The 24,013-nt window shown below is 36.1% G+C and overlaps 1 protein-coding gene across 1 annotated transcript in view; it reads left to right on the top strand.

The window, feature by feature from the left end:
* The window catches only part of zfpm1 (zinc finger protein, FOG family member 1), a 122,515-nt gene extending 99,122 nt beyond the window's left edge, over positions 1-23,393 (top strand). Inside the window, 5 exon segments of the mRNA NM_001039460.2 lie at positions 16,340-16,442; positions 17,671-17,889; positions 19,900-20,130; positions 20,241-20,468; positions 20,795-23,393. Of these exon segments, the coding sequence (NP_001034549.1) occupies positions 16,340-16,442; positions 17,671-17,889; positions 19,900-20,130; positions 20,241-20,468; positions 20,795-23,139 (3,126 nt within the window). The 3' untranslated portion in view covers positions 23,140-23,393.
* The last annotated feature ends 620 nt before the right edge of the window (positions 23,394-24,013 follow it).

Here is a 24,013-nt window from a genome sequence, read left to right as displayed (position 1 = left end):
ATAAATACACAAATCCAATTTGTAAATTCAAAACACGATTCATAAATACACAAATCCAATTTGTAAATTCAAAACACGATTCATAAATACGCAAATCCAATTTGTTAAAGTAAACACACTATTCATAAATAAGTAAATCCAATTCGTATATTCAAAACACAATTCATAAATACGTACACACAATTCGTGAATTCGAAACACGATTTATAGAGACACAAATCCAATTAGTAAATTCAAAATACGAAAAATTTGTTAATTCAAAAATAGCCAAATTCAGTTTATTTGATGAAAATATTTATGTATTTTTACTTGTGAATTCACAAATTGTGTGTTTACAAATTGACAAATTGGATTTTGTAAATGTGAATTATGCTGTGCTTGTATGATTTAAATTTTGTAAATGTATTATTTTTTGACTGATCTGCCATCATAAAAATATGCCTAATTTAACATTTGTTTATTTAAATCCTAATGTTTTTTATCAAAAAAATATTTGCAATGAATTTTAATATGTTATCTTTTTATTTCTAAAGATGTTCAGTGACTAATATATTCTTTTAATTATAACATTTTTAATTTATTATAATATAATATCATATCATAAGTCTGTTTTGTTCAAATGTACCATATTACATATTACTAAGAAATGAATAATAATATTCATTTTCAAAGTGTGCTGTATATATAAATATTTGATAGATTTAAAGATATTTATAGAAATTTTTTATATATAGATATATAGAAATATTTGAGATTTATCTTTTCTGAAAATAAATATTACATTTTCATAACCTCGATGTCAGATTTATTTATATGCTCCTTATATTATGTAATATTTTTAAGTTATAGAAGGAAAATATCTGACTTTGCTCTTCGGAAGATTGAAGTAAGTTTGAAATTTTCAGTAACTATTACTATTACTATTTAAAAACTGTTTTTTATTCCTGCACGAGGAAGTTGTATAGCCGTTAAGATGTTATGAGAAGCTGATCATTAGTTCTGTTTCCTGCTCTAACAGATCCTTTTCTATTGATTATCACTTTATGTTGGCTGTTTTATGTAAATCTTCCTATTTGCATCTTTTCTGAAACTACCTTGACATCTATTATCTATTTGAATAAGTCTGTGATAACCCAAACCCTGAAAAAGTTTATATGAACAGTCATCTCTGTGTCCAGGTGGCCTCATTCTGTTTTGTGATTTTATAAAATGTTCGTTTTTAAAAACAGATCCATTATCACTGATAAAAAAAAAAGTTTTTATGCTCCAAAATCTGATTGGACAAGTCACGTTTGAAGCCGTTGTAAGCTGTTATGCACAGCACCTGTCAAAACCAGTTAGAGGTAATTGCAGATAAAGTGTGATTTGGAAAAGTTCCTGATGCAGTGACATTTAACATAATTGTGACTGAAGTGACTCAGAATGTGGTCAACTACTTTTTAGGGCTACTGTATATTCTTTGACAGAGTTTCTTTTTTTTCCAAATCGTAATGTTTAGCGTCTTTACCGAATGTAATAAAATTTAAGCATGTAAATTATTTATGTAAAATTATCATAATATGTATATTATTATGCAAAATTACCATAATATATATTACTAGTGTTATCTTTTTAGACATTTAGGATCGGTAAGGTTTTTAATCTTAAATATGTATGTAAATATATACAGTTGAAGTCAAAATTATTAGCCCCCCTGAATTATTAGCAACACCGTCAAACAATATTTGACTATATATTTTTCAAGACACTTCTATACAGCTTAAAGTGACATTTAAAGCCTTAGGCAGGTTACTGTAATTAGGCAAGATATTGTATAACGATAGTTTGTTCTGTAGACTATAGAAAAAAATAGCTTTAAAGGGGCTAATAATTTTGACCTTAAAATGTTTTTTAAAAATTATTTTTTAATTATTTTATTCTAGCCGAAATAAAACAAATATTACTTTCTCAACTGTGTATACAGTTGAAGTCAGAATTATAAGCCCCCTTTGATTTTTTTCTTATTAAAAATGAGTATTTCAGTGAATGCCGTATGGTAAATAGAGCTGTAGGGTTCTTTCAGGTTAAGAATCTGGGGGTCATCTTTGACAGCACCCTTACATTCAATTTACATGTTAATAATGTTACCCTGTTCACTTATTTCCACTTTCGACATATAAATCGTTTGCATCTTCCCTCATACATTCTGTCCCTTTGTGCCCCCTGGCAGCTTATTCACAAACTGCGGTCATACACTAAAAACAGAGCGGCAGCAATTTCAAACGGCGGCGGTATATGCTCCGGCGGTAATAGCCACTTTGAACTCTCACCTACTGTACCTCATTCAACTGCTATTCTTGTTCATAGTTTAGTCACATTTCGTTTAGACTACTGTAATTCCCTTCTGTTTGGTCTCTTTAATAAAACTCTTCATAAATTACAACTGGTACAAAATGCTGCAGCCCAAATTATCAGAAACACCTCCTCTACCCATCACATCACATTCTACATCCGCTTCATTGGATTCCCATATTTTTCAAAATTATTATGAAATACTTTTTCTTATTTTTAAAGCCATTCATAATCTTGCTCCTTCATACTAAATCTTGTTTATATCGCCACACCTTCTCAAGCAGTCAGATCTTCTTCTTCCATTCATCCACCTCACTGTTCCCCCTGTCTGTCTTGTCATCATGGGCAGCAGAGCCTTCAGCCACTTCAGCTTTGGAATTCACTTGCTTCTGATCTCCAAAACTTAAACTCACTTTACTGACTGTGCTTGGTTTCTTGTACAGTAACCTTGAGTGTCAAGAAATGGGCTTTTTAAAAAATGCATTATTCATTCATTCATTTTCTTTTCGGCTTAGTCCTTTTATTATTCTGGGGTCGCCACAGCAGAATGAACCTCCAACTTATCTAGCACATGTTTTACGCAGGGGATGCCCTTTCAGCTGCAACCCATCTCTGGGAAACATCTATACACACTCATTTACACTCATACACTACGAACAATTTAGCCTACCCAATTCACCTGTGCCGCATGTCTTTGGACTGTGGGGTAAACCGAAGCACCCTAAGGAAACCCATGCAAACGCGGGGAGAACATGCAAACTTCAGAAATGCAAACTGACCCAGCCGAACTCCAATCAGCAACCTTCTTGCGACCTTCACTACTTACTGTGCCACCATGTTGCCCAAAATGCATTATTATTATTATTATTATTAATATTTCTATTAAATGAATAAAAATTTTAAATAAAACACAAAAGAACAAATGAATTGAAATTGACTTTGAAAAACTCATCCGTGATAAATATGTAAATAAAATTGACTCCAGCTTTTAAATGAGATTAGTATGTTTAAATTATTATTATACAGTGATATCTCAGTGTATTAATTGTTTCGTTAACATGTTAACACATGCCATTGACGACATGATTAACCTAGTTTTGCTGTTGACATGCCAAACTGTCAGAGTTTAAAAAAAGAATAATAATTGCAATTTGCAGTTGAGTGAAGAAGAACTCACACTTCCTCAGTGCCGTTGTTCTTTCCACTTCGCCTCTCCTGTTATTTCGTGGAACGGCGCCTGAAGGCACGATGGTAGCGGGTGGGGAGTTCAAAGCGTTATCATGCACCGAGCGCCTTTTCATCATGTTTTAGAAACAAGCGTCCCAACTAATCCCCCAATAATCTCTCCAGGAGAACTGCTCCGATAAGCCCCGCCACCCACTGCTCTCCAGCCCACTTTTTTGGGGGGAGCCCTTCTCCCCCCCTCCATGCCACCCCACGAAGGACACGTGAAGGTGAGCGCTTTTCGTCTTTTCTATTTTTTTTTATTTTTTTTTGTTCTCCGCACCAACGGGGTTTGTTTACCCTCATCCCAATCTCTAGTTTATCTACATCTGTCAGTGGAGTGATCTCGGAGAGTCACCCCTCGCTACACATGCTTTTCCCTGAAAGGAATGCATGAATACCCTTAATTATTGTCCCTCTCAATTATCTGCATAATGATAAAAGGGAAACAAGGCAACCTTCAAATCGGAGCCCAATTGAGAGCTTCGCACATTGGCACCTGTGGACCACTCAGAGGACTTCATTCAGCGCAAAGTGCAGAAATATAGTGGATTTGATTAGATCATTGAACGTAGATGTTCAAAGTGGAAAGAGTGACCAAATATTAAAACAAAAAAAGTTTAGAAAATGGGAATTTAAGAAACAAGCTTGATGTTTAAACAGTATTTTTGTCATTTTTACATTCATTTATTCATTTTCCTTCGGTTTAGTCCCTTATTTATCAGGGGACGCCAAACCAGAATGAACCACCAACTATTCCAGCATATGTTTTACACAGTGGATGCCCTTCCAGTCGAAATCCAGTACTGGGAAACACCCACACACTCTCACATTCACACACACTTATTTACCATGGCCAATTTAGTTAATCCAATTCACCTATAGGGCATGTCTTTGGACTGTGGGGGAAACCGGAGGAAACCTATGCGAACATGGGGAGACCATGCAAACTCCACACAGAAATGTCAACTGGCCCAGCCGGGACTCGAACCACCGACCTTTTTGCTGTGAGGCAACAGTGCTAACCCTTAAGCCACCATGCCACCCCATTATTTTTACATGTTATGTATTTTTAATATATTTAAGCCATTGTTATAGTGAGTTTGCCCAAAAATGACCCAAATATATGTTTCTTATTGTGAACACACTAAAGAAGATATTTTGAAAAGGGGAAACCAGTAGGCATTTTATCTGTAGTAGGAAAAAAACTGATTTCCAACATTCTTCAAAACATCTATTTTGTTCAACAGAACACAAAACAGGTTTGGAACAAGTGGAGGGTGATTCTTTTATTTGTTTTTAAATGAACAGTCATCTCATGGCTGTATTCAATTTCATGATTTCAAAACGTTTTTTGTTCTGGATGAATAACGCTTTTCAAAACATCCATTATATCTGCTGACTTTTTTTAACCTCAGAAATTGGATTGAATGAGTCATATTTGAAGCCGTTATAAAATATCTGTTACACACAAACCTGTTTTAATGTTAATAAACTTCACTGTAGCCAAAACGCATGCATTTATACTAAATATACCATGAGACTTTGCTTCAGAATTCATTAGATGAATACAAAGTTGCATGCATACAAATAAAAATCTCTCTTGTTTAAAAGCCTTTCGTCCAACTCATTTTTGTTAGAAAAGAATTAATTTCTTGTTTAAATCTTGTCTTCGTGTGAATAGAAAGTCTTGTAAATATGTAGACATGTAACATTCTTATTCGTTGTGAGTAAAGGCATACAGTCGAAGTCAAAATAATTAGTCCCTCTGTAAATTTTTCTTTGTCAAATATTTCCCAAATGATGTTTAATAAAGCAAGGATTTTTTCACAGTATATTATTTCCTATAATATTTTTTTTTTCTAGAGAAAGTCTTATTTGTTTTATTTCGGCTAGAATAAAAGCAGTTTTATTTTTTTTATAACCATTTTAGATCAATATTATTATCCCCCTTAAGCAATATTTTTTTGATTGTCTACAGAACAAATCATCGTTACACAATGATTTGTCTAATTACCCTAACTTGCCAAGTTAACCTAGTTAAGCCTTTAAATCTCACTTTAAGCTGAATACTAGTATCAAGAAAAATATCTAGTAAAATATTATGTATATCATGGCAAAGATAAAATAACCAGCTATTAGAAATTAGTTATTAAAACTGTTATGTTTAGAAATGTGTTATTACAACTATTATATTTAGAAATCTTCTTTCTGATAAACAGAAATTGGGGGAAAATGTACAGGGGAGCTAATAATTCAGACTGTACATTGAACATTTTTAGACTTGGATTTGCAGGTCGTGACTTTTTGTTTTTGAATTTTGATAAATAAAATACACATCATGTATATGATAACATTCTATCTTGTGAGAAGCAGCAGCGCTCATCAACTTCAGTTGTGAGTCAAAATGTACGGCGAAGGTTTGATCGTCATGTACTTGAATTCGTAGGCTTTACGGTGGAGAAAACGACAGCAAGAGATAGCATGGGTGGGGAGTGGAGAGAGGAAACCTTCATTTATCTCCGAGCCCGATCACCGGCAGATCAGGAGCCCGCTTTCCAAGAGTGCCTCATTTTCAAATCTCTTATCGCACCTTTTTAAGTATCAGAGTTTCCCATTTTTACATGTCATTTGCATGCTGCTCATCTCACCTGGATGCTGTTTTTCTTGGTGGGACGTGCATGCGGAGATGTGCTGCTGTTTGCCTCGGGTTCATGCATAGATGTGCGTAAGTGTGTTCACTTGGATGTGTGCGAATGAGGCCTTGAAAAAAAGAAGAGAAATATGGAAAGGGGAAAAAAGGATACGTGTGTGAGAGAGCCGGATGAGAGAAGGTTTCTGATTGTTATCGCCCTTCCTTTTCTTCTCTGTATTTTTGGAGGATTCACACACTGACCTCTTTGTTTGGGACAGTATGAACCCCTTTTCTGCCCCCTCCTTTTGGGAAAGAAACCATTTCCTGTGGAAAGGAGATAGAGAGAGGGGTAGACAGAGGGATAGGATTGGGAGAAGGAGAAAGCAAGGGGGATGGAAAAGTGAGAAAGGGATGTGTGGAGAGATACAGAGAGGAATAGATAGCAAGAAGGAGATGGAGACAAAGAGTGTGGTGGAGCATGAAAAGAGGGATATGGACAGATGAGGAGAGGGATAAAGGTGGAGATAGTAGAGAAGCAGGAACAGAAGAAGATAACGCTGGAGTTAAAAGCAGAAAAATGAGAAAGAGTGGGAAAAAGGACACCGGTGCTGAAGAGAAATGTTGTGAGAGTGGTGTTAGTTTTCCTTTATAATGAGTGAGTCTGCTAAATGACAATATTTAAAGGGATATTAACTCCAAAATGTTAATGATTATTTATCAAGTTGATCAAAAAGCTAAGCAAGTTTTAAAGGAGGCACTTGTGGACTTTTAATATGTTGCTCATTTTGCATTGTAAGTCCAAATGAATTCACAGCAAAATTAAACCTTTATGAACAGGATTTAATTTTATTTGCAGCAGTTCAGCTGGCGGTCAAGCGATATATTACCGTGGCCGATATATCGGCCGATATTTGAATATTTTAAAATATCTGCATTGGCCAGTTGTGCTAGAAATAGGTTGGGGGTTGAGTGTTGGTCTAACGACCCACCTCGTAAAAATTAGATGTTCGAAACACCAACATGATTAGGACAAATATCAACTTCGATATAAACGGCCCTGGGAATAAATAAGGAAAGCCACCTTTCCACTGCACGTGACCCAACTGTCAGAATACGCCCCCTTGTGGCAGTAATACAGAATTTTCAGTTTTGTCACGCACCATGGGATAGAAGCTGATTCTTGCTGTGTCCAAAATAAAGGAGTGCAAAAGCAAGAGCCTTTATTCTCAGTGCATTTACCATGGGTGAATAAATGATATCTAGAAACTCATAGAACGTTAAAGAATTTGGAGGGAATGTGGAGGCAACTTTAAAACATTTTATTTTTTCTCACTTTAATTATAAATATAAATGTATTTTTAATAAAGACTTTTTTCTAATTCAAAAAATAACGAAAAAATACAATTTCTCATCTCGCATGCACAGACCAGCTTGGACATCACTGGGAATACATTAAATCCAGTCGGCCAGACGCATACTGTCTGGTTCAGGAGTTTAAGTATTTTAATTGATTCGCAGCTCAAATCAGATCTGAATTTTCACCAAACGGAGATAAACAGAACTCCACACAGCTCCTGGACTCTTCATTGGAAATGAATGACTTCCAGTCTGTTGTTTGTCATTTGTTGCGTGCAGGAAAGGTGGATTAAGGTATTGGTTTTTGTCTTTACTTAAATGTTTTAGTGCACCTTACTTGATCATTTTAAGACAATCGGTTTCCCAATACTTTCCTAGTAATGTAAACACTAATAAGAAGTTAACATAAATAATTATTTTGAGTCAACACTACTGAAGTTTACTTTGGTAAGAAGTTGTAAATGCAAACTGTTTTAAGTTATGCTCACTTAAAATAAATACACTACTTCAAAATTTTAAGGCAATCGTTTTTTAAAATTTTTTCAAGTAAGGTCAACTTATTACATTTTACAGTTTAGAGATGCTTAATATATCAGCAGCCATATCAATATCGGCCGATAAATGCTATTTTTAATGTTATCGTTATTGATCCAATATCAAAACTAGGCTGATATCTTTAAGCCGATATATTACGTAATTGTATAAATTTTCCTGCCCTGTGTATGCGTGAGTTGAACATGTTCAGACTTGTCCAGTTCACTATAACGGAGCTTTCCTCACCTTGTTTATTACTTCAAAGAAATTATTGTTTTTTTATACTTTGAGCTGGCTATTCAGTTCATAAGGTCAGTTCAAACGTTTTTGAAATTTTTTTTTTTTATAATCCACCGCCCACTGTATAAAAATCTAGCATTTTATAATATTTATATTTATCAGCTAATATATTGGTTATCAGTCACCAAATGTTAAGAGTTATCGGTTATCAGTAGAGCCAGACAGAATCTGCGGAAATTTTTTTGTAATTTCTGAATTTTGTAAAAAATCTGTGGGTTTATGCGAAATGATTTTGGGAATATTGTAACTAAAAAATAATATCTTTTTAACTTTTATTTATTGTTTACAATGCAAATCCAATTAGATCCACTTAATTGGTAAACAAAGCAAGTTTCTTATATGTTTACCAAAGGACAGAAAATATAACTTTACAAATAGTATTTTAAATAAATCAAATTAACATTTTCATATTAGTTAATAATATTACTGAAATTAATTAAGAAATTGAATAAAAGATAAATTTACACACATTTAAAGATGTAAATAATTAAACTCAATGATGGGCAAAAAATCATAACTGAATTTTAACTAAATATAACTGATTTAACTTAAGTTAACTTTTTTGTTATTTTAATAAATTTGCCTAATAAATGGTAAAATAGTTTGACCAAATATTTCTCATTTACATGTATTATATTGGCCTCATATCGGCCAATTCACCAGACTGATTTCTCAATTTCTCAGCTTTATTATCTCTTTAAATTAACTATAGTTAGGAGCCGATCAACATAAAATGACTTGTTTTTATTTTCTATTAACTTGTTAAATTCTATTTTATGTTCATCCTTCAGCTCCCATTCATTATCGCTAAGTCAAAAAACATCTTTCTTTTGCTATTTCAGTAAATCGAGACAATTAACACAGAGTGTGAGCCTCAATTAACAAAGGCAGTTTAATGACTTTCAGTTCACACCATTGATTTTTTTTCTTCCAAGCATTGCATCATAAGAAACTGCGGGATTACACTTCGTGAGATACATGCTGTCATATCTTGAGCAAACACCTTTTAAAACCTTGATCCACTTTATCATAATGAGCATCGCTTTTAGTGTATTTGCACGCTGCTTAACACGTTAAACATTTACATGTAAAGCATGTGGAGTGTGCGTTCCAGAGACGCATAAATGATTTCTAAGAATGTTCCGTCCTGTCCCTTGGCTGCCGGCAGATGAGTTCACTCAATTTGATGCCTTTTAATTGGCTCCGTAAACCTGGATGGATTTGACTCTGAGGTCACACTGTAGGGTCACAGAGAGATATGGCCCCGTTTCTCTTCTTAAAGAAGACCGTGGAAGATTTTTCTCTCCGCTGAAAGAAAATGAGAAGCGAAGAATCATTTGCATTCAACTTTTATCAGCCCGAGAGGAGGGTGTTTTTAAGAATGATAACACACCAGGCTTGGCTGCGGGGGGAGGATGTTTAAGGTGTTGTGGTATGATGGCAGTGCACAAGTGTGTGTTTGTGTGTATGGAAAGGTGCATATACTTCTTTTCCTGATGGTTTGTGTGTAAATGTGTGTGTGTGTGTGTGTGTGTATGGATGATGGAGGGAGGGGGCTGGTTAATATCAGACCAAATAATTAGATTCGCTATCAGGGCGGCGGCAGCAGTGCGGGGATCAGGCAGATTAAAGCACGGCCGTCGTCATTAATATTCATGAGGGAGCAGGGCTCGGACGAGGGGGCTTAGACTGTTCCTCAAAGCTTCGCACTCGGTGGGGCTTAAAGCGCCGCTCTTAAAGTACCCCTCGCTCCTTGTGATTGAGAGGGTGGGGGGTATATTCACCAACACCACGGTTAAACTCCAAAACATGTAGCATTCCTGCTGTACAGTGGTCTTCTTTCACCAAACTCTTTCAGTCAGCCACTATGAACCAGAGGTGGTATGACTAGAGGTCATCTGCATTCTTTGACCTGTAGCAGGGATGCATCGTCTTTCACAGTGCAGTTCCTTTCATATTGAGTTCACACAGTCAAATTCGAACAATTTCAGCTGAGCTCTAACATGTATTATTGTGGTATGATATGATATGAGAATATATTTATGCAAGTTCCTGATTTGGCACTGGAAACAGAGCAATAAAATCGGTCAAATGCATAGATCACCCAAAAATGAAGATTTTTCTAACTGTTTACTAACTGTTAAGAGGCTAACAGGTTAACAGGTTTGTTACAAGATTTAGAAAATGATGACAATGTCCAGTTTTAGGTGAACTAAAGCTTTAAGATATTTTTGTACCAGAGATGTAGCACAACTGATAAACATACTAACATAAAAATACAGATACTGTATGTTATTATATTTAAGAACAACTGGCATTAAATGTTACAAATCACTAATGTTAAGACCACTTTAGTAAATGCCTACAAATTTTAAAATCTACTCAAGTATTTTACTCATACTGGATATATATATATATATATATATATATATATATATATATATATATATATATATATATATATATATATATATATATATATATATATATATATTGATTTAACTGAAAAGGTACTCACTGGTTAAAATTCTGGATGATAACTGTGATCAAAAATAAAATGATTTACTCTTGTATACAGCTGGCATTAAGATTACAATCGAAATCATTGTTATCATCCACATGTTTTTCATTCGATTGTTTCCTGCCCACTCATAAGCTGCTTAACAACCTAATAAAGCCTTCTTTTATCAATTTACTGTCAAGACCAATATTATTCATAACCTTGGCAAATTCTGGCTTAAAGTTACTTAACCCTTTAACTGCCTGCTCAACTAAATGGTTGACCATATTTTGATGGTTTTAAATAGTAAAAGTTTTTAAGTAATGGCATTGCTGGGTTAAGTTCAACAAACATAATTCTGTTGCACTACTACACTTGATTTTGGTTTTATTGTAAAAGGCAAGAAAACATGTTAAATGAGAATCTGAAATATTTTCTGGCATACTTCAAGAAAAAAAGATGATTTAGTATTCAAATTTTTTTTATATATAATTTGGTCCTACACTTAATATTTTCTATATTAATTCCAGTAGTTTTACCATAAATCAACATATCAACTATTTGGTTGAAGCTGATATTTTAGAAATTATGGGATGTGTTGAAAAAAAATGCATTGAGTGTGTCACTAGCGACATTAGGAGTTCATACATTTTTTTCAGTTAAAGGGTAACAGAAATATTTTTATTTGATGCAGTGATGCAGTGGCGCAGCAGGTAGTGCTGTCGCCCCACAGCAAGAAGGACACTGGTTCGAGCCTTAGCTGGATCAGTTGGCGTTTCTGTGTGGAGTTTGCATGTTCTCCCTGCGTTCGTGTGGGTTTTCTTTGGGTGCTTTGGTTTCCCCCACTGTCCAAAGACATGTGGTACAGGTAAATTGGATTGGCTAAATTGTCTGTAGTGTATGTGTGTGAATGAGTGTGTATGGATGTTTCCCAGAGATGGGTTGCAGCTGGAAGGGCATCCGCTGTGTAAAAACATATGCTGGATAAGTTGGTGGTTCATTCCGTTGTGGCGACCCAGATTAATAAAGGGACTAAGCCGAAAAGAAAATGAATGAATGAATGATTTCTGAAGGATCATATGACTCTGAAGACTGGAGTAATGAAGTTAAAAATTCATCTTTAAAATCACTGAAATAAATTATTAAATTAAACGATAAACTACTATTGAAGAGTTATTTTATAACAATTATTACATTTGACAATTTTACTATTTGTACTGTATTTTTGATTAAATAAATGCAGCCTTAGTGAGCAGGATAAGCTTATTTTAAAACATTTAAAAATCACAGACCACACACTTTTGACCGTCATTTGGAAAAATCATATTTAGGCTGTCTTATTGTTAAGCTGTGTTATATCTTTAATTATGCAAATGTGCTTTGTAGTGTCAAAACATGTCCAAACTACTCAAACAAATAGACAATTCCCCAGGCCTGAAACTGTACACAAGGAAATGTAATTTTCAAAAGAAATGTATCTTCTGTTTTTTATATCTGTATGATATTTCCACCTAGATAAAAGATATTAGAAGATGTACAAGTCACAACATTGACATGATGACTCACCCATTCCATGTAACTCAGTGGGCGTCAGATAATCGTTCTTGTAATTCATAAACTGACTGTAATAACAAGTAGTATCCTTCTCATCAAGTGATGTGTTTAGTCACCTGGCCACTTAAACCTGTCTTTTATTTAGCGATATAGTAATAGGCATCCAATTGATTTGATTTGGCTCTTGTTCGCTATTCACAACAGGTCATAAGCATTCACATCTTCACTTACTCCCCTTGTGCATCTGCGCGTGTGAATCTTTCTGTGTGTCAATATGTGTGTGTGTGTTTAATTAGAGCGTGCGTTTGTCTGGAAGTGTTTTGTCAAAGGCGAGGGCTGACCAGGCTGCCCTCTCCTTTTGTGAAGCTTAAAGTCGAGTCGTGTTAAATGAGTCTGAAACAAATTAGCAGAAGCACGCAGCACTTATGCCACAGACGGCTCCAGCATTGGGTTTCAAATTAAAACAAAAGGAGCCCTATCTCCTTATCAGCACTAGTTCCCCATGAAATACAATACGGACCGTATCTTCAGGCAAGAACAGACAGAATTAGAAAGAAACCCTTCAGCTGTCCTCCTCTGCGGTCCATCTCTTCCTCTCATCCTCTCCACTGGTGGCTTTTTATGCTGCTTTACGCAGCTGAACTAATGTCGCTTCATTTGCTCCTGTCTTTAAAGTTGATTTGGTAGCATGTCAGGATATCGTCTCATCAGGGCCAAGGCTTTTAACTCAGTGGATGAAGGAGTGGAACGTTTTCTTAAATATGAGGCCATCAGTGAACTTGGCCTGCAGAAATGCTGCCACCTAGTGGAACGGATCAGCTACACTTAAATAATCTGCCGTTATATTTCCATTTATTTAAGGGTTTTCAGTTTGTTCATGGCTGTGAAGTGCAGTATGGGATATTGATCTCTGCTCTGTCGACTTTTGATGTTGAAAATTCAACTCTACAGTCTAATAAAGTAACTCTTATTTTGAAATAATAGAATGTATACTAAATAATATATAGAGAAATAAGTCCGTTATATAACAGAAAATGTGCTGCAAGTTTATTACAAGTTTTTTTTTTGCATAATTTACAACACCAATCCAGACAAAATATCAGTTTAAGCAAATGTAATTTAATAATATAAAAAATATATTTAGAAAAAAATACTTTAGTCGTATCAATGATTTTAAAAACCATAAAAAACCATAAAAAAATCCATAAAAAAACCACAAACTATCTCACAAACACTCTCATATAATATATATATATATATATATATATATATATATATATATATATATATATATATATATATATATATATATATATATATATATATATATATATATATATATAAATATATATGAGCAATATCACACTCGTAGCAGTGCGATATGGCTGTATATTGGCACTGGTGGGAGGCGTGCGCTGGCACGAGGCTGCAGACCGAGTCTGTCAGAACCAGACAGAACTGTTGTATAAATATATATATATTTGGGCATCTGTGCTTTAAACTATTAAAAAAAAAAAAAATCACTTTTTGGAAGAAAGATCAAGGTCTCATAATCTATAAGCATAAATAAATATACAGTAGAAAACGAGGATGTAGTGAGGATGCATCGTCTTTCACAGTGCAGTTCCTTTCATAATTTGTTCATCCAGTCACAGCTGAGCTCTGACATGTATAATTGTGGTATGATATGATATGAGGATATATTTATGCAAGTTTCTGATTTGGTATTGGAAATACAGCAATAAAATCAGCAACGTTAAATAGATAGATCACCAGAAAATGAAGATTTTCTAACTGTTTACTGAATGTTAGGAGGCTAACAGGTTAACAGGTCTGAGACAAGGATCAGTAAATGAAGACAATGTCCAGTTTTAGGTGAACTAAACCTTTAAGATATTTTCTAACTGTTCACTGACTGTTAGGTGGCTCCAAACCTTTTTGATTTTCCTTTTTTTCTGTTGAACTCAAAAGAAGATATTTTGAAGAATGTTAAGGACTTATAACCAAAAACTTAATAGGAAACACTAATACTATAGAAGTTAATAGTTGGTCTGCTAATTTACAGATTTTTTTTTTTTACAGTGTGGGATTGAGTTTATTAATCATTCTGTTACAATCTGTCAACGTATGCTTTGTCTGAACAAGGAAATGATTGTGTGGAAAAATCCAGGTGTGTGTGTTGTAATGTTTTTGCATTAGTTTTTTTTTTTTTACTGTAAATTGTTCAGTTGAAATTGCATGATATCCGCTTTCCAACGGCTAGTGGAATTTTTCTGTTTTCACAGTATTTTGCCACTCAACCACTCTTTTGTTTTTAAAAATATTTTAATATTTGTGGTTGGAAGAGTTAAATTATGCAAACTAGTTATTGACTACTGTTTCTGGTTGTGTTGTATTAAAATGTGTGCTGGAATGGGAATTTGAATGGCATGATATCGGGCAAAAGGGATTAAATGTGTTTCTTTGAACATACCGTAAAGCCATTTCTTAAGCTGAAAAAAATGTCACCATGTCTCTCACAGATAAACAGGTGGTTGTGTCTTGGAAAGTGCAAGTAAAGAAAATCTGTTTTATGGTGAACAGATGAAATATGCATTGTGGTTATAACTATAAGTACTAGTATGGCATTAAAACATGCCACAATTATTGATTGACAATGTGATTGTGGTTATTTGGTCTTATCACAATTATTTGAGATAGCTGTGAAGGTATAAATTTCAATGAAAAGATAGTAGGGCTTCACAATATATCGTTTAAGCATTGCAAAATATGCAATGTTGATTCTGAATTTTAGCTGACCAGGAGCCACAGAACATGTGTGGCTTGTAGAGTCACTACTTAGTTTAACTATAATCGAGTAAAAGTTTTTCATTGGCATGTGTTTTTAAGGCCTGTGACTGAGCATTTTAAGAGGGTTTGTGCACAAAAAGTGTTTGGAGGTGTAACAAAGAATAATTGTATTTAATTACAATTATTTTAATTACTCTATTGGTAGATAATTTAGCTTGTTTTAAGGAGAAAAGAAACTCCTCATTTTGACTTCTTTCTTCTGAAGGAGAAAATTTTTTTTTACTTGATCTCTAAGAATTTGTAGATATTTGGACTTGAAATGAGACAAAGAAAAGTAAGAAAAACACTTTTTTGATTGTGAATGTTCCATTTATGTACCTGAATACTGTTAGTCTGCCCAGAAAACCATCTAGTAGAGCAATTTAAAGCATCATGTGGAATTATCACAATATTTATCGCAGAAAAATAAATGATTTTTTCAATGTCGTGTAACCCTAAAAGACAAACAATATTATATTATATTATATTATATTATATTATATTATATTATAATGTTATGTTATATTTTATTTTATTTTATTTTATTTATTTTTTTATATTATATTAAGAAAGCAAAAATATTTTTCTCAAAATCCACAATTTAATATTTTATAATTTTATATTTATATTTTATAATTAGCACAATTTATTTAAAAATATTATATTTACAGTAGATGACTGTCGATTTCAAAGTGCAAACTAAAACTTAAATTATTTCCTGGATCTTTTTTTTTGATTGTTAATAAATTTGAAATATGTTAATATGCAATATATGTTGATAATGTAATCTATATATAATTTGACTTTATTTCAGTTATTCCTTATGATCATTATTATCATTTTAGGAAAGTAAACCTATTAAAGAAAAGCAACATTTTGAAATGATAACTTTGTTTTGCCAAGCTCATACGTGTAAATGTTTAAAATGTTAATAGGAAGTGAGAAATCTTTTTGTATAACCTCTGCATTATATCTACTGGAAGTGTCCCACTGAGTCCTGTTCTAAATCTGTCTGTGTTCTTTTAAAATTGAAGAGCTGACCTTGTTTCTCTTTCCCTGTTTGTGTGTGTGTTTAGAGTTCTGCAGTGTCTCTGGTGTGTGAGGAGCCGGACTGCTGGCTCAGAAGAATCCCTGTGACCTCAAACCCCACAGACTCAAACTGCACCATCTACAGTCAGGGTATGAGACAAAACACTCATGCATCTCTCACATTCACTTGGGCTTTCTTCGAGGTCTGCAATCAGAATTATTAAACCCCCTCAATTATTACCCCAAATTATTTTTCCCCAATTTCTGTTTAATATAAAGAAGATTTCTTCAACACATTTCTAAACATAATAGTTTTAATAACTCATTTCTTATAACTGATTTACTTTATCTTTGCAATGATGACAGTAAATAATATTTTGCTAGATTTTCTTCAAGACACTTCTATACAGCTTAAAGTGACATTTAAAGGCTTAACTAGGTTAGTTAGGTTAACTAGGCAAGTTAGGGTAATTAGGCAAGTTATTGTATAATGATGGTTTGTTCTGTAGACTATTTGAAAAAAATATATAGCTTAAAGGGGCTAATAATTTTGTCTTTAAAATGGTGTTTAAAAAAATAAAAACTGCTTTTATTCTAGCCGAAATAAAACAAATAAGACTTTCTGCAGAGGAGAAAATATTATCAGACATACTGTGAAAGTTTCCTTGCTCTTTTCAACATCATTTGAGAAATATTTAAAAACTAAAAAAAAAAAAAATCAAAGGGGGGCTAATAATTCTGACTTCAACTGTATATTGCGATATAAATACAACTTCACTAGATGATGCTGTTAGTAGTAGCTGATACTATTTGGTAAGAATTTATCATTTTAGATTGATTGGGATGATTCTGTAAGGGCATGCATAAAATATAAAAATATAATAAACAATAAAGAAAGATATGCTTATTAAATAAACAGTGTTTTATTGTTTTCCTGAGGACTGTATTCAGGTATACAGTAATTGAATAATCAAATGTAAAATACTACGGCATAGTCTTCATTTTATAAACAATTCATTAAAATGAATCGTTATAAATTTGTTTCAAAGTTACATATGGTAATAAAGTCACAGACCCCAATTATAATCCAGACCTAATGTTGCGTATACTGGCGATGTGACTATTGTGAATGATCACATTGCAATATTGATGCTAAAACGATACATTGGGCAGTCCTAGTGTAAACACTTTGGTCAACCTTGGTTGTAGTAGTGTGCTTTATAAATAAATATTAATTGATGGACCAAATATAATTAGTTGCATTACCACTAAAAATGAAACCAATTTTAATTCTTAATTTTCACTCATAGTAGTCTTCAAAAGGTTTTCAAAATTCTTAAATTTCACCTCTTAATAATATTGTTTTGGTTTACTCCAGGAGGAGTGTTGTTCTGTAAGCTGACACGGGAGCTGTCCGGTGGAGATGCTCTTCTGGCTTCGCTGTCCAGCTCCAACGGTGATCATTCAGCAGGGACTCAGACCCATGGCGTGCGGGTGAAGGAGGAGCCTGCATACCCTGCCGCTCTGCACTCGGAGATCCAGCTCCTCCCACAACAGGCTGGCATGGCTGCCATCTTAGCCACTGCTGTCGTTAATAGTGAGTCACTGCTTGCTGATAAACACAACATGTCTTCACAGCTACTTGTGGCTTTCGGAGTGTGTTTACATTTTGATGAGCGAGGGTTGGCTGTGTTTATGCATATGTGCGCAAATCATGACATACTGTATGATGTGTAATGGATTTAAACGAATTACTATTTTTGGTTTGTGTCTGAAAGTTCTTCTTTCAAAATGTTTGCTTCCTCAAAAAGTTTGTGTTTTGGATATTGTAAAATTGCACTATATTTTAAATAGAGTTCTTATTCTCATGAACCATGATTATGTAATACACGATTTGCTTTCAAACATGTCATATCAATAGTATGTCATTTTTAGCAAAGTAAATTTTTAAATATCTTGTAAATACAAATTTTATAAATTAACATTTTAAATAAATACTAATTTAAAGTAAGTGAATACATTTTATACAAACTCACAATCACTGCATTAAACAGTTTAGTGTTGTAATTGATGTTAGTTAAACGCAGTGTTGCCAGATTGGTTGTTTTCACCAGAAAGAACAAACATAGAAGTGTTGTCTGATAGATGAGCAGCACCTAATTATGTTCAAAAGAATTTAACACTAAATGGGACGAATGTATACCCCATTTCAAAAGATTGTGGGAGAGAGGGGCCAGTGTTTTGATGTAATCCGGTTATGTTGTGGTGGCTGGTGTTGGCTGCTGTATGGTTAAAAATTATGACAGTTAAAGTAACTAGGTTTATTTTTATTTAAATAAATTAAAATTGAAAAAATATGAATTATTAATATTAATTATTAGATTACTAACATTAATTACTATTACTAATTACTATCATCAATTACCAATATCAACATGTTGTTTGTGCGTTTTGGGCAGCTTTTGGGCTGGAAAAAGTCAGCTATTTTTGGCAACACTGGTTAAAGGATTCATTGTGTATTTGAATTGGGATAAATTGTCTGAAAAAAGTTACTTGTCATGAAATTAAATTATTGCTATAATTATATAAAATATTATGTTTTTAAATAAAATCCAGTTTGACTTTAACATGGTAAACTTAATTAAGTAAACATTTAAAACTGGAATGATATTTAACATTATTACCTTTTTTATAGAAATAAAGTGTGGAATTCATACTTGTTTGCAGTTTGTTGCTAGATATAGCAAATAGATTGCCAAAAATAAGTTCAGTCATCAAACTAAAATGCAAATATAAGGACTGTTTTCATACAAGATTGCAATGCCAAAGTACTGTAACAAGGGAAAAATAGACATACCTTTGAATTGCTTGTCATTCATGCCCATGACCAGTGGGTGACAGTGTTGTGCCTGCTCCAACCGCAGCAAAGTTAATTGTCTGGTGCAGCCCTCTCTCCAATATCAGCTAAACTGCATGAGGAGTGGGAGTGGACATGGACATTCCATGATGAAGGAATGAATAATAACCGTAAATAAGGCTAAAGGCTAAAATTTGATCAGCCCAACTTTGCGCATCCAACTGCATTAGCTGGGCTGTGAGTAGACAGATAATTGGGACGTGATGGTTGATATCAAATATAGCCTTTTCAACATGTGCCCTGACACCAGATCGGCCCGATTACACACACACACTCTCTTGCGTGCATCACAAACTCGCTGTCCGTTGCCGTGGAGATGATGGAGCAACTCTGATTGCTTTTTCAAATTTATAATTGTGTGTGTTTTGTGTTTGTTTGAGGTTGTATATGCACTGAGTGCATTAATAAACAGTGCACATCCTGCATATGATTAAATGCATAAAGTATATGAGTTATGGATGGGCTTTTAAAATGAAAACATGAATGGCGTTTCAAACACATTAGAATTGCCTATAAAACATGAGTTATTTAACTAATTAAAGTTTCTAACTAATTAAAGCCAAAGTCTACATACATAAATCAGAAAAATATGCAACAAAAATAGTTAAAATCCTTCAGTAATTGAATAATCTTTCAAAGTTGTGTTATAGTTCTACTTACCGGTCCGTTTTTGTGTGTTTGTGTGTGTAGAAGACATCTTTCCTTGTAAAGACTGTGGGATCTGGTACAGAAGTGAGAGAAATCTCCAGGCTCATCTCATGTACTACTGCGCTAGCAGACAGAAGCAGCAGACCGCAGCTTCTCCTCCACAGGACAAGCCGAAAGATTCATACCCCAACGAGAGGCTGTGTCCCTTCCCACAGTGCAACAAAAGCTGTCCCAGTGCCAGCTCTCTGGAGATCCACATGAGAACACACAGCGGTGAGACTTTTTTTCTTCTTCTTAAAATGGCATGCTTGTGTTAATATTATCTGTGCTTAACTGAAGTGGCGCTTATGTCTAATTTGATTGTCTTTTATCTGTATCTCCAGGAGAGCGTCCATTTGTTTGTTTGATTTGCCTGTCAGCTTTCACCACTAAGGCAAATTGTGAGCGGCACTTGAAGGTTCACACAGACTCGCTGAATGGTGTGTGTCACGGCTGTGGCTTCATTTCCACAACACGAGACATCCTGTACAGCCACCTGGTCACCAGTCACATGGTTTGCCAGCCTGGCTCTAACAGTGAGGTGTACTCGCCTAAACTGCCGGTGGCTGCAGGTGAGAGCTGTAAAAACTCTGCACATGACAAAGAAATCCAGTACAAACTTTGACTTAGTATAGACACCCACATGTTTTTAATCATGTAAATTAGTGAAATGTTTAACATATATTTTGTTCATAGTTTGGCAATGACTCAAATAAATGTATATGCTGTATAGATGAGGGATTACTTCAAGTCCTCTCTCTTTCTCCTAAGCTGTATAAGAACTATTCATCAAACCTGATGACCTTTAAAATAGTTTAAACATAAGTGTTCTTGATCATAAGGTTTAGAGTCATCATTCTATATCTGAATGTCTGTCATTTTTTCTACTTTGTGACAGGCTTGAGTCCAGGAGACTCTGGCATTGTTCTGAAATGTCAGGTGTGCGGCTATTCTGCTGACACTCCTGCATTACTTCAGCAGCATGTCCACACACACCTGGAAGTGAGGGTTCCAGCTGAGAGGAGCCCCACACCTCGCCAGAGCAGTCCTCCTTCTTCTGAGCTCCCTGAGCTGCAAGAAACGGAGCCTGCTGCCTGCGTGCCCCGACCTGACTCGTCCAGCCCTGGAGCCAATGGCAGCTCAGCCTCTCAGGGCTACAGTCCCCTCAGCCAACTCAACATCAAAGAGGAGCCACGTTCAGACTATGAAAACGATGCAAAGGAAGAAGAACAAGTGAACAGTCCTCAAGAAAATGCTGCAGAGGCAAGCTCATCTCAGCCTACTTCACCTAAGAGCCCCACCGTGGTTGCAGTGAAAGCAGAGCCGGCCAGTCCCACCCCAGGTTCTAGTCCTGCACATTCTGGAACAGGGGGTTCAGTTCTCCCTGGAGGAGCAGTGTTCTTGCCGCAGTACATGTTTAATTCTGAGGCGGCCATAATGCCCCAGGCATCTGAGATTCTGGCTAAGATGTCTGAGATGGTGCACAGTAGACTTAAACAGGGACAAGGACCAGCAGCTGCACAGCAGAGCTTCTACCCACCAGGCTCTCCTGCCAGCGTTCACAAGGGAGCTACCTGCTTCGAATGTGACATTACCTTCAACAACATTAACAACTTCTATGTCCACAAGAGGCTTTACTGCTCCAGCAGGCATCAACAAGGAGAGACTGGAGGCCTTGTGAAGGAAGGGGCTGTTACTGCAGCTGCTCCTCCTGCTTCCCACGCTGCTTCACCCCAGGCCAGACCAGTCAGCCGTGCAGCTTCAGCCTCTCCTAGCTGCCCTGACCCTGCACCAGGAGGAACGGCCTCGGAACCCAAGGTAGTGGAGGTGAAAATTGAGGATCCAGGGCTGAAAGATGCTACCTGCTCATCGTCCTCAGAGGGAGAGGGACCTGGGGGCGGGCAAGCCAGCGAAGGTAGCCAAAGTCCTAGTGGATCTGCTGAAGACCAAGATGACGACCCCACTCGCACATTTTGCCAGGCATGCAACATTCGCTTCAGCCGTCATGACAACTACATTGTCCACAAGCGATTCTACTGCGCCTCTAGACATGATCCCACCAACCAGCGCCCCCATTCTGGCAAGGCTGCCTTCCTACCCCAACCTATCCGCACACGCAAACGTAAGAAGATGTATGAGATCCACATGGCTCAAACTGAGGCTTTGGCTAATGCCACTACTTTGCCAGCAGGAACTAGTTTGGGGGTTAACCAAGAGGGCTCTTCCGTTGCTCTATTGTCCCAAGTGTCAACTCCTACACGCAGCTCAAGTCCTGAAGGAGAAGGACCCATAGACTTGAGTAAAAGACCCAGACTAAGAGAGAGCCAGAGAAAGGACAGCATTTCTGCATTGCCCCTTTCTGACTACCACAAGTGCACTGCTTGCAGCATTAGCTTCAACAGCATTGAGAACTACTTGGCCCACAAGACCTACTACTGCCCAGCCACTACCCTGCAACCACAAACTATGGAGCAACTAAACCGACTGAAGAGGCCTACCTCCACCTCACCGAAGAACAGAGCCGTGGACCAGCACTCTGATTCCAAAGTGCTTCAAACAGGTAAAACCGCAGCTGTTGCACATGCTGTACCTAGCTCAGAGTCCACCCCTCCACATGTGCAGGGAGCAAAGACCCCCAGCACCTCTCCAGTAGTGTGTCCCTACTGCCCCCCCAACAAACTGCTAACCTGTGATCTGATGGAGCATTTTAAAACGACTCATGGTCTGGTTCTTACACTACAGCAGCATCCTGAGACACAGTCCACTGGAGTCAGTCCCAGTCCCAGCCTTAGCCCACGAGAAGGAGCCCCTCTCACCCCTCCTAAACCAAGCTCCCGCCCCCGTAAGGACAGCCTGAATGGTCGAAGCATCAAGCTGGAAGCAATCTCTCCTTCCCCACCTGTTCTTAATGGAAGTTCACTAGAATCTGTGGGATCTAGGTCTCCAAAAACTGCCCCGCCAGCTCTTTCCCCTAAAGGAGTAACTGTGTCACCTGTGCCTGAAGCTTTAAGAGAGACGGGGCAGCTCAGCCACACCCCATTGCCCAGTGTCCTCCCTGAAAAGGCAGCCCTTGCTATTAGCCACACCATTACAGCTCCACCTAAAACACCACTCGCCTCTCCTTTACAAAATGGGAACACACGCTATTGCCGGCTGTGCAACATCAAATTCAGCAGCCTCTCCACTTTCATTGCACACAAAAAATACTACTGTTCCTCTCACAGTGCCGAACATGTCAAGTGAACCCTCTGCTCAGTCAATTCTGCCATTCCTCTCATGCATAGAAGTGCCAATCACGGCACTGCCCGACCTGATCTGGACAGAGCATGATAGTGGGACTGTTACTAGCCAGATACTGAGGTCTTCATGCCGACCATGCTATCTGGTGTTGTTACGATGGTAACTTATTACACGTTATGGGTCAAGTTTGTATTACACTAAGAGATGAGACTACCTGCACACATATTGTGCCCCGCTGACCTATTCCCACAGTTTAGAATCTGCTGATGGAAGGTAACATTTTGCCCTTTAATTAGCTGTTTTAATCACTCCTGTGTTTCATGTTCATTTTAATTAATGATGGCAATGTATATTGGTAAAAATTGTTTGTCTGAGCCATTTTTGGTTTCTTTTGTTTGAATTCGCTGGGGCCAATTCTGACCCCTAGTGGATGTCTCGCTATCGAACCTGGTCTGCAGATTTTTGTCAGTACACTGTTTAGATATAAGAAGAGTAAATAAAAGAACCTGATTAAAATGAATTACATCAGGTTACCAGCTGAATATGAAAGGTTTTGATTGATACTAAAATGTGAAGAAACTATTTATGTTTTCAGTCCTTATCCATTTCACGTGAGTTAAGTTCTACCTAGTTTTGTTTTCATACTGTCAAAAGGAATTTCAATCTTTAGTGTGATGTATTTTCTTGGTTCTTTCATATGAAAATGTGTCATATTCGACTTTTGTGTTGATCATTGGGACTTGAGAAGTAATTCTGTAAGTGTTGGTCTGGTAAGGGAGAAGACGGCACACAAATGTACTGTCTCAGTATTTGGTCATGGATGGATGTGCATTGCGGGTCTAAGGACTGTCACAGGCTTTAAGAGTTTGGATTTCAG

Source organism: Danio rerio, chromosome 18 (genome assembly GCF_052040795.2).
Source record: "Danio rerio strain M-AB ecotype USA chromosome 18, GRCz13ab, whole genome shotgun sequence".
In the NCBI taxonomy this organism is placed as follows: Eukaryota; Metazoa; Chordata; class Actinopteri; order Cypriniformes; family Danionidae; genus Danio; species Danio rerio.
This window is presented reverse-complemented; position numbering and strand designations above follow the sequence as displayed.